The sequence below is a fragment of the Rhodnius prolixus genome, unplaced genomic scaffold (genome assembly GCF_049639745.1).
Source record: "Rhodnius prolixus isolate KJV_2025 unplaced genomic scaffold, Rpr scaffold_8, whole genome shotgun sequence".
NCBI lineage: Eukaryota > Metazoa > Arthropoda > Insecta > Hemiptera > Reduviidae > Rhodnius > Rhodnius prolixus.
The window spans coordinates 18,323,779-18,336,460 of NW_027411593.1; the positions used below are offsets into that span (position 1 = coordinate 18,323,779).

At 34.0% G+C, this 12,682-nt stretch overlaps 2 protein-coding genes across 3 annotated transcripts in view; one reads left to right on the top strand and one right to left on the bottom strand.

Annotated features, from left to right (window-relative positions):
- The window catches only part of hdly (hadley), a 67,245-nt gene extending 66,561 nt beyond the window's left edge, over positions 1-684 (bottom strand). The window contains exon 1 of one of the 2 annotated variants that reach the window (XM_074121954.1): positions 380-684. Coding sequence is in view for 1 of the 2 variants with exons in the window: in XM_074121952.1 (XP_073978053.1) it covers positions 380-382 (3 nt within the window). In the remaining variant the exon portion in view is untranslated. The remainder of the gene's footprint in view (positions 1-379) is intronic. The other variant, XM_074121952.1, reaches the window with a different exon arrangement.
- The window catches only part of LOC141450988 (uncharacterized), a 269,247-nt gene that overhangs the window by 146,679 nt on the left and 109,886 nt on the right, over positions 1-12,682 (top strand). The gene's annotated exons all lie outside the window — the stretch shown is intronic.

Here is a 12,682-nt window from a genome sequence, read left to right on the forward strand (position 1 = left end):
ATTGTGCGTGAACAATACGAACAAAGAAGTCAGATACGATTGTTGAATTTCAGATAGATTTTTTCAATCAACTCTTCTAGATAATTATAGTAAATAATAATTTGTGGAATTCAATTTCGTAAATAATCACACAGTTCATCTTATAGAGTGAAAGTAAAAGCAATTATATGAGATAGAAACGTAATCAATTTGACTGAAGATTTCAGTAAAGTTTAAATCATCAAATCAGCTGGTGATCCATTCTAAATTAGTTATTATGAAGGCACGTGCTAATAATAGGTACATAGTCAAGGCGTCCTTGATTGTAGGTAAATTTATAAGCAGATTTATGCTATTACTACTGCTACTACTACTACAAAAACAAAACTCGTGTACTCACCATTAAGATGTGAACACTATGAAGACAATGATCGCGTAGAAAAATGCTGAACGTAGTTGGTCAGATGATTGTACGCTGACTGAAGTTTAGCTATATAACCGAGTTGTAAAACTACTACGGCTTCCCAGCTGTACACTGTTTAAACTCTCACATACACACGGTATTGTGTCGACCGTCTATTCGTGTTACAATATCCCCACTTTTATTTCTTTTACAAATTTTTATTTCAACTTCTTATCACAATATTCTTAACGGATTTTCAACATTCACTAAATACAACAATTGATCAATGTATTCTCTACAAAGTCCGGTAAGTTACTGAAAAATAAAAACCGCATAAACATTCAGGAAACTTCCTTATAATATAAATCTCAAGGACTGTCTACAAACTGGTTGTATTTAAGGAGTATTAAAATAAATAAACTTTACAGTTGGTGCTCTAAATCAGTTGCTAATGTGTAATTATTTTCAGTTGAAAAACATGATAGCTGAAAGTATTTGAGATCTCTTTTTAGTCTCTCTTACATATAATTTTGCATTCTGTGTGCTGAAGACTACAAAAAACACTACTCTTCTGCGAATAATGAATTGAGGAGCTACAAGGACAGCCAATCTAAGGGCTGAATTGTCTGATTGTATTTCACTATTTAGTACTTAGATTAGATTAGATAGTAAATGGGACGAGAACTATGCCCCACGGCACCGCAACCACAGAAGACTTATTGTGCCAGCCCCTTCTAAGTTCTAATAAGCGAACCCTCCCCTGCTAAAGAGGTTGAGGACTTTCCCTACTAGTTCTTTTTGCGCTAATACCTCCTTCGGCCCACAGCATACCTCCACAGCGTTCCAAAGGTTTCATAGCGCAAACGCTCGACTGCAACGCAATCGAACAACAGGTGAGAGGCCATTTCCTCCTCTTCCTGACATAATCTGCACAACGGCTCCGAGCTGATAAGCCCCACCTTGCGCAGATGCTTCTTGAACCTACCGTGCCCCGTGAATAGGCCTGTAATAATCAGAGTAATCTGATTTCTGCCCAAGCACAGAATCTCTTCAGTTCTTTGTTTACACAGACAAGGCAACAGAGTCTTGCTGTGTTTGACCCCAGGACACATCATCCAGTTCTTTTCGTGCTCCCTCCAGATCCAATCTCTGAGAGCCGCAAGAAACCGAACCCCTGGTGATCCCCAGGACAGGCTCTGGACCGATGAAAAGAGTGTTAGCTCCATTTCTGGCCAGATGATCACCTTTTTCATTCCCTTCAATCCCTACATGACCCGGCACCAATTCCAACCGAACTTTGTTGTTGTGCCGCTCCAGTAGTTCTAGGGCCTTCCTGCATTCCCAAACCAAAGGAAGGATACAAGAGCCTTCAGTGCAGCCTGGCTGTCCGAAAAGATACGAATTTAGTAGTTACTTCAAAGCAATACTCATTTAGTTTTTTTGTAATATTCTTGTGGAAAACATGAATAACCGATTTCTATATTTTTACTGAGTCAGCAAGAGTTGTGCGAGACAGAAAAATAAATGAAGCCGAAATCTGAACACCAATTTTATTAATCTACATCTGCTGATAGATGAAGCAATTAAAACCTGTAAGAGATGGAATAAACTTACTTGCTACTACTAATAAAATCAAAGATAAGTACGAATGAAGTTTACTGACTTAAAATTATTAAATTGAAAACCTTATAAAAAATAATTTTACAATAAAATCTTCCGTTTTGGGCTATGATTTCTATCGAAAGAGATACCATCTTGAAAATAGCTGATTATAATTTTAAAAAAAGTTATTGAAAAATTCGCCTTCTAAAATTGAAAGACGAATGGATTTTCTCTTCAAATATGGCTGTTATAAACAGAAAATTAAAGCTTACTTTAGAAATTCCAGGCGCCACGGTAGCCGAGCGGGTTAAGAGGCGAGACCTGCAAAGCTAATATGCATTGTGGTACTGGGTTCGATTCCTGGTCTTGGCCTTGGATTTTATTTAATGGTTAAATGAGAAATAGTAAAGTACGTTTGCTATTCGCCTCCGTCCACGACACCTAGTAAATGGTAGTTGGACGTTAAGCCCCGCCTGAAAAAATAGGCGATTACTTTACTTTACTTTAGAAATTCCTTGTCTGCCTAAGCCGCACGAAAACTTAATTCGCATTTTCTTCTTTCTGCTGCAACCCCCTGACTGTTTAGGTACCAACCGTCACTGCTTGAAAGTACGTATCCTAATTTGACACAACAATCCAGGTTGGAGCCAGAAGCTGAACATACAATGCTTTCACTGGCATTCAACTATCTTGCCTGGCCCATGAATCAATCTAAAACTAATCCTTGGCCATTTACTCGATATTGCTGCAATAAGCGTTGACTCAGGATCGATTACTAAGCCTAGAATGATCATTTAAATCCATCCTCACCCCATTCTAACAACAAATTACTTGCATTTACCATCATTCTCAATTCAGACTTTTATTTACATATTCCACCATCACGAAGACCTTCGTTTCACTAGCCGCTACCTCTCTAGGCAGTCTTATTTCCATTATGTTGACATTAATGTTGTTTCATTGAATGAATGATGGACATGCGAAAAACTTGGTAATCACTTTTTAAGTACTTCAAAATAAAGCCGTACGCTCTACGCGATGGAATTATTATTATTATTATCGTTTTACGTGAACCAAACTCGATTACTGTTTGTCCTAAGGTCCACCAGGCTGGAGGATGGTAAATTTAATCTCAAGACACCTGGATCTCCAAAAGTTTCCTTTAGGAAGGGTGTATATAAGGGTGTTTCAAAAAATGATGACAAATTTTAAAGAGCGCGGGGCGAAAAATCAAAATTCATTTAAAAACAAAAAGTTTCGTCCGAGTAGAGCAAAATCGATTAATATTTAGAGGTCGCTACCATTGATCAAAAGATTTTTGTTTTGCTTTTTTTTTTTTTTATAAAAAATCCTTATTAAATGTTTTGTATCTTTTCAAATTATTAGCAAAAGCTGTAATTGTACAAAGTTTATTTAAATATAATTTGCTATAAAGACAATGCAGTTGGAATCATTTTGGTGGCCTTTTTATTTTCAAAGTTATGAATAATTAAAGAAGCTGTATTTAAAAAAAAAAAAATATTAAGAAAAATATACATTTTTGAAAGATTTCGATTAATTGACGTTAAAAATCAATTCATTTTTTTTGTGTTTCGTACAGAATTTAAAAAACAAATAATTTTGGTGACTGAAACGTCTAAATTAGGGAATATTTTGCATTAGTTTACGAAACTTTTTGTTTTTAAATGAACTTTGATTTTCCGCCCGGCGCTCTTTAAAATTTAAAAGTCGTCATTTTTTGAAACTCCCTAGCTGTATATTCTCTTTAAAACATTTAGAACCTATTAATTTGAGACCAGTACGCTGCAGGATCTCACTTGACCACTCACTGGAGGAGAATAAATCAGCAACATATAGCCTACGTATAATGGTCCCACTTACTGATCCACATTGACTTACACTTTCTAGATTTGAATCACTTTCTAAATCACATTCTATCTGCTTATAGAACATTTGTTTCATAGGCTATTTCAATTACTTTACAAGATATTTAACGAAGCCAAATCGATGGGTTAGAAAATTAATTACTTATTTAGCGCTCTTTATTGACTACAATTGTAATCTATTCGAGTGTGAAGAACAAAAGGCGGAATAGAATGCAATCTAATCAGTAAATTCGTTTGTCTTATCTCTGGTCAATATTAGATTGCATATCCTTATTGTAGAATATTCAATAACAATTTTAGGTTTTAGCATGAACTTTTGGAAAGCTATTTGGGTGTTAACTGATTCTATTATTGAATAGCAGCACAATTACTGAATAATTTTATGAAATATGTTCCTGTGGATTGCTGCATATTTCCATTCACACCTAAATTGTTAAATGAAATTATTACTTTTTTTCTTGCCTGTATTTTTTTCATTAAAAGTTTGGTGCTGATAAGGTAATAAATCATGTACAGTGTAATGAATAAACGGGGAAAGCATTCAACAGTCGCGAGCTGTTATTAGTTAGATGTACAGAGGGGTGTAACAGGTTGAATAGCTGCACACCTTGTTGGCGACCAAAAGAGTTCAGATAATCCTTGGACCAATTTTTAAAGAAAAACAAATAAAGTTTTCTAAACGGTGCAAAAAAAAGTTTCATTTCTATTTATAAATTATTTTAGGCCTCACTACACTTTTTTTTTTTTGACGTGAATACGTCTTTAAATTTGAATCATATGGTGGCAATCCAAAAAATCTAATGATAACAAAATCAGGGGATACAGTTTGGCATTATAGTTTCGAATCTATCGTCTACATCCAAAATTAAATCAGACCTCTGGCTAGCTAAAGGATCAAAGAATTCATTACGATAAGCTAGGATTGTGACACATCGCGCGCGGTGGAGGGGGAAGCGCCCCCATTTTGAGATAATTTTGCTGCGTATCGAGATTTATAATTAGTATAACTTTTAACTCGGAAAAGCTACGATGTTCGTTTAAGTTTTAATCGTCAGCTGTCGTCACAATCTATCGATTGTATATAAAATATTAGTGTAAAATAGTGACAGTGAATATAATAAGGTGTTAGAATAAAAAAATATCAAAAATATATAATGTCGGCATTTACGCGTCGAAAAGCCAAAACCAAATACAGAGATCGTTTACGGTTGGAAAGGGCTTCTCAAGAACAATCGAATGGAAAAAGTCGCAAAGCCGGTGGAGCCGTCATATATCGCAACATCAATAGCTTCACTGATTATAATAGAGTTAACATTGACATTTCGGAAATTTATTTGGAAATGAAAGACGCAAAAGCTGGTGATGTCTGTCTAGTAAATGAAAAAGGCCAATGGCATCTTCAAATTCGTACTCGGGTGTGTGTGTATATCCATTCGGGCACAAAGTTAGCAGAAATTAAACTCTTTATGTTACGATCGTTGTTAAAATATTCCAAAATCATCTCTAAAATTATACCCGATTACGAGCCTGATCTTTACTACACCAATTATGATAGTTGGAGACTTTAATGTTGATATCTCACAAAACCGCTCATTGCCCGACTTCATGCTCAGCGCGTTCAATTTGTCTTATTATATTGAAACTTCTCCAACAACGTTAGGTAATATCTATATTGATTTAACGTTTACCAGAAATCTCGATGTATCTTGTATGCCATTTGTGTCGTACTTTTCGTATAACAGACCTATATAATTAATAAAGTTATATTGTAACAGAGTAATTATTTGTTTCCTTGATTTCATCCTAAATATATAAATAAAAATATTTTATATAAAAAATATAACCCGTTATGTAAATGTATTCACGTACAACACACGGCCGTGTCCATGACACAGCCACAGTAGAGCTTTTTGGTTTAACTTTTCATCAAGAAAACCTCCCCCAGCAGTAAAAATTTCATTATTAAAGTGCCAGCTCAATTTTGAGTATAATTTCTAAGTCTACAGAAAATAAAATGACTTAAATTAAACTGCGAAAGCAAGTGGTGTAACAGATTACTCCAGTTCTTTATTTCATTCTATTTTTAGGTTTTAATTTTGGCTTACAACAGAAACTTATGTATCTTGTTATTTATTTAGTTATTTTTCATTAACTACTCTTCCATCCAAGAAAAAAAAAATTGTCTCCCCAGAACATTTTATTTTTAATTAATGTCTTTCTCACAAAAGGATTTTAAAGATATTTAGATTTTTTTAAATAAAAATATCCTGGAACTTTACAAGAATTGGATGAATTATTTGGGATTATATAAGGTGCGTTCCACTAAGCGCTAACAACGATCAAAATGTACCCTTCAGCCGTTCCACATGACAACCGCGGTCGTTGTGGTCGTGGCGAAAACGTCACTAATGACGTCATTAATTTCGCTCACACGAAGCGCACAAAGCCCCCACCTTAAGAGCTGGGTCGAAGTGTGGGCGTTCAGAAATTTGGCGCAATTTTTAAAAGCAAAGATGGCGACCGAAAAAATTATCTCATGTAAATGAAAGTATTATCTCATGTAAATAATTGAATGTGTTTCTCGAAAGTCTAAAAAAAAATAATAAAATGAAAAATTACTTATCCATTTACGTACTAAATCACTGAATAACGACCAATTACACTTTGATAGTTAATAATACGTGACTTAAGTTTTCGCTTTTCACTATTGCGATTTTGTAAAATTGCATTCCACTCTTCATCGCAACTAGGTGAAGAACTGTCCAAAGCATTATTACGTTGCATTAATAAATATTCTACTGTTGCCACAAAAGGCATTTTAATTTTATTTAAACGTAAATTTTATAAATACTCCACGAAAATGTACTCCACGTAATATAAAAATTGAATTATACACGGTGTTCATTTTAAGACGGCTCAAATGCATTTCATGCTTAAACGGTTAATCTGAGCAAAAAATGGTATTGGAAAAATTTGTTGCTCCTCTGGCACGCAATTCAGGTAAGCCAGGAGGTTATCAACTGCTCTCTGTATCTGAGATGATCCTTTACATGAAAGATATTGATCACTTAAATATGTGGCAGGAGATTTCCAATTTTTTTGGTAATTAAACGCAACTCTTCTAAAATTACCAAATAATTATTAAACCGTGTTGTAAAATTATTTTCTAGCCATTTTGTGTATGCTTGAGAACATCTAAAGCTTTTAACATTTGATTTTTCTTAGAAAAATCACTCGGAAAACTACTTATTTCCCGATATTAAGAAAAATACTAGCTTTACGGCCTTGGCAATATTTTCAGAAGAAAGGGGATGAAAAAATATATAAAAATGACCTATCGCGTGCTCTTCTTTCTCTTTGATAAGTTAAAAAATGGAAATATGATTAATAAATACCAGATTTTGAAATGGCCTAGCACCTTTAATTTTGAAGATATCGAATTGCGGTTTTCGGTTTCTTTCATAACTTTTTATACTCTTTAAAACTATGTATATGAAAATGGGGGTCAACTGCGAACCCTCACTTTTGGTCGCGCGTCAGCAGGAATCTAAAATCAAGTCACATATTCTGAAACTAGAGGTGACGGGCAACAAAATTTTCCTCTACTATTTTTCGCTCAGATCAACCGTTTAAGCATGAAATGCATTTGAGCCGTCTTAAAATGAACACCCTGTATATTTTTAATATAAGTCAACTTTACCAATAATTAATAAAGTTTATTATAACTGCTTATAAACGGGGTTAAAATTAAAAAAACAACCTCTTCAAGCTTCTGACTTATTTTCGAGGTCGCCATTTGTAATGCTTACATGAACGGTTAAAACGTCCCATAGTCCATTCCACTTGGGTTTTCGATTGTAACACTCACAAGCAAGTGGACGCACAAAATCGCGGTCGTGAGCGTGATCTTTGTGAGCGCTTAGTGGAACGCACCCTTAGGAGTGAAACGGGAAGAATCTAGAACAGTTTATTTCTAAATAAACATTTGTTTTATATCAATTAAACCGACCATAAAAACAAAAACAAAAAAATGGTACAAGAAAAAAAACTAAATAATTTACGAATTATTTCTTCAAGATATAATAATCCTACAAGGTCATCGTAGAGAATCAATGATCTTGATTGTATGAAACATGGTAGTCTCTACTCTAGATTTAAAAATACGTAATCGTTGGATATTATTAGTTTGTGCTCACATTGCATGACATCACTTGGCATTTCATCTCCGCACATCTCAGTGATGTAGCTTGTTATTTCAAATTACTCAAAATTAGATTCAGTTGGTGCTATTAACGAGGTCACTAGTTTTGGTTCTGGAATAATGTTTCTTATTTATAAAATATTCATTTTAAAGATTAGCTTTCTGGTTTCAATAACTGGCGTAATATTCTACTTAAGCAAAATGGAAGTGACTGAGGTCGTTCAGGTTATATCTACTTGAACTGGCAGAGATGAGAAATGAGAAATGGTGTCAGTTGGTCTTAATTAACGAACCCAAAGTAAAGGTACACTTAACAGGTTCCTAGGTCCTGCTTTAAACATGACTGGAAACTAAATCTTCTTAATTTTGAACATCCTTTTCAAGGTGATTTTGAAACTATGGAATGAAAGGGGGAAATCCAGACTGGACAATCCAAAGATCAAGCAGATCCATCAGATTTATATATGGCATGAAACAGTAAACATTTATTGGACAATCTATCGGCCATTGCTCCATGATCTTTCAGAATAAAATCTTTGCAATTAAGAGTGCTCTGAGGAGATACTGAGAAGTGGCTCTATAGACAAGATGTTTATCATTTTCTTTAGGGACATTGGCTAGTCCCTGGATAGAGTTTGCTGTAAGAGATACTCTCTTTTTATCTAAGCCAGGTGTCGGCAACCTATTTCAAGTAGAGAGCCATTTCTCCTTAAATAATTTTAGTAAATCTTACTAAGAGCCGCAGGGATGATAGAGTAAAATACTCTGTAGATCATTTGTATTCACAAATTATTATTTTATGATATTCAATAACATTTAAATGTTTTATATACTTATTTTTAAGGCGCCACGGTAGCCGAGCGGTTAGAGGCGAGACCTGCGAAGCTAGTATGTATTGTGGTACTGGGTTCGATTCCCGGTCTAGGCCTTGGATTTTATTTAATGGTTAATAAAAGAAATTTACAGTAAAGTATGTTTGCTAGTCGCCTCCGTCCACGACACCGCCGCCTGAAAAAATAGGCAATTACTTTACTACTTTTTTTTTTATGCTTATTTTTACATATTGCAAAGTAAATAAACAAATACAAATAATAACTAAACCTGAGTTTGAATGAAAAGGTGGCTGTCTTATATAATTACGTACTTCATTTTAATATAATTCTATTAAATTTCAAACCTATCACATTTAACATTCTTTTTGAGAAAATATCTTTACTTTAATAAAAGAACTTTTCATTTGTTCCAATAAAATTAAAATATACAATTTTTTTTGGACAGACTGAAGAGCCACACAATTGGGGGTAAAAAAGCCGCATGCGGCTCGCGAGCCGCGGGTTGCCGACCCCTGATTCTAAGCGAATAATGACGATAAATCACATCTAGAATGTCCTTCTTCCTACAATGCTACATACCTTACAGGATGCATCTCAATTGAAAAAATTCATCTGAACGTTTTTTGACTTTTCCCGGACAGTAGTATAGACATCGTTATTACCTTACTGTAGCTAGGTTTTTCTTATTGAAAGTAATATAATAATTCAAATCTAAATTTTTGTTTAATGTTTACACTACGTTGATTACGTCAAAGTTCTGTCAAAGCGACCATTCACCAATTTTGTGTCCATTTTTCAGGGCCTTTAAAAGGTCAAACAGATGTTGGATTACATAAATAGAACATTATTTAATTACTGAATGTCCCTCATAATTTTAACCTTGCATGGCTTCAGAGTGAGGTTATGAGGGCCAGTTAAAGTACGTTTCGAATGTAAGCTAAACTGAAGTTGTTTAGCAAGGTTGTTATTGTTTTTAACTGAAGTTTTTTTTTTCAAGGTTAAGTTGATAACAGGATAGAATAAGTGAATACGTAAAAGCAAATTATACAAATAAATTGTGCAAAAATTAGCTAACATTCCCAGACTAAAAGACACTAAAATTTTTGTAAAGGTAGAACACAAGGTGTTAGGGCGGATGAAATCATGATTACTGCCTAGCATTATGGTACAAAACAAATTTTAAATTTTTGCTTAAACAAAAATTGATCACTGAAAGATTGCTTTTAATTATATTACCAACATTTCTCTTTCATTGAACTATTTTTTTCTCTATGATTTGCAATTACTTCACCTCTGTACTCCAAGACAATTAACTCTTACCTATATTTTTACTGTAAGTTAAATAATTATTAATATTAACGAACATTTTTGTTTCAGGTAAGCGAAAAGAAATTGTTTCAAACCTAATGCTTTCGAGCAGGTGAGTAACTTTACTCGATCATCTTCATAATGTAGCACTAAGCACGTAAATCTGAGTAAAATGTTCTTTCCTCTCTTTGTTATAAAATTTATCAATAAAAATTTTTATGTTTTATCACATAGCTTTAGTAATCACTTCTCAAAAAGTGAATGAGAGCATTGTGCTATAAAACGTGGGTTTAATTACTTCAAAAAAGACATTAATTGTAACATTAATTATTCTCTTTTTTGGCAAACGTTACAGAAATTATTATAATAATTGAAAAAAAGGATCAAATCGTATCCTAAGATCCTAGTTGGTGCCTGAGTCACAGATTTTGCTCTTCTTCCTAGAAGCTCTTACCAGTCCATCCTGGACAGTGTTGTCTGTAACGAGAGATCACTGTCTGAAGACTAGTGATGCACTAAAAAAGTCTCCGGGAACGCCAATGACATCAGATACTTGGTGCCTTAAATTAAAAAATATATACCTATATAATTTTTTTTTTACTTTATTTATTTTCACAACTGCAGTGTATAATTCTGCAACAAGTGAAGCTGATACAATATGATAATAGAATAGATACATAAATACATGAGGGGAGAATTCATCCATTGGTGAAACTCTAATAGTGGTATAGTTCACTACTGTACATTGGCACTTACTTCATTTAGAAGAACGCGTGGCCCCCTCCTGGAAAGATTTCCTGGTAAAGTAGTAAGTTGGGATACTAGTGGATTACAATGTGAGGTGATTGATATGTGGAATTTAATATAACGGGATCTTACAGCTTCTGAAACATAAGGAACAAGGAAATCTCAGTGCAAGGTGGAGTTAGAGAGACATAGTAAGGAGCATTAACGGATTCGACGGAGTGTTTTTGACTGGAATGGATTGGATTCTGTAGATATTGAAAGCTTTGGCTGAGCCCCAAAGTTCCATTCCGTAAGTCCATCCAGGTTTTAGAATCAGAGTGTGGATAAGTCGTTTATTTTGTAGTAAGAGTTTAGATCGCTTGTCAAGAAGTCTAGAGAGAAGTTTGAATCGTCTGTTTAGTTCTTTCCGTTTGAGTCTAGTTTGTGGATTCCAGGTTAGACGTTTGTCCATGAAGAGTCCTAGGTACTTACCACAATCTGCTGTGGGAAGAGGAGTGAGGTTTAGGTAAACGGGTGGAAGAATAGTTCGCCTTAGGGAGAAATATATAATTAAAACCAAAATATCCCTAAAATTAATATTATTTATTTGGTGGGTTAAATTTGTTTAAACAAAAGTTATTATTATTTTTGTTCTACTCCTGATGGATTGAATGCATCTTAAAAAGTGTAAGCTTAAATCTTATTAATTTTGCATAATTTGTTTTATTCTTTAAAGTCTGATGGCGTTAAAAGATATTTGTAGATAATAAAAATGAATTTCACAATTTTCATTATTAAGGATTGATCATATTTGTTAAACTCCATGCTTTAAGTGAATAATTAATATCATAATTAAATAATATTTTTGTGACGGTGAAAGTAACGTTAGAAAATGCGTTATAGTCGACCACTGTGTGATTTGTAAGTGGTAAAGAAATACTAATTACTGTAATGGTAAGTACAAAATGATTTCTTTTGTAAAAATTGTGCTACAAACACAATAGCTTTACTATAAAGAAAAGGCAATAAATGTAGGTTCCAACCGTCTGTTAAATAAATCAGTTGAACTTTAGAATAAATTCAGTAGAACGTTAATTGGGCGAAATGAAATTATCTGAATGTTATAGAGAGAACAACTGAATCTAATAGTTTTCAGCATCAGTTCACTTACACAATGGTCACATCAGATGAAAACGCTAAGCCTCTCTATTGCTGTATTCTACCAACGCCATTCCTCTCGTTTAGCCCAGCCTTTGACACCTCCTATACACTTTCTGAATATTTAAACGACCCTTCCTTTTATTGGCCAATTCTTTTCTCTAGAAGAATTTATACTGTTTCTTTTACAGCCACCAACCAGGGCTGTAAATTTATATCGGCGAAGAGAGAAAGAGCAAAAAGGATCTACGTTAGGCGTAAGTATGATGGGCGAGAGTACTTATCTTAAAATGCGTTACTCTTTTTTTATAAGCTATTCTTTTCTTAACGGACACCCGTCGTCTGGTTGCAGCGTTTACCGATTTCTGCTTTTCCACCCTTTTACTGCCTTATTGTTTTTGCTATTCCTACCAGTATTATTACACATATACTAGCATGTCATTACGGAAATCATAAACTTGCTATAAAAGTTTCAGTGTTAATACATGTTACTGTTTTTTTCAATTACAACAGCAAAATAATTAGATTTTATAACTTGCGTTGAATCTACTCGAACTGGTTAGCAGCAGCAGTTTTAGATATTCTC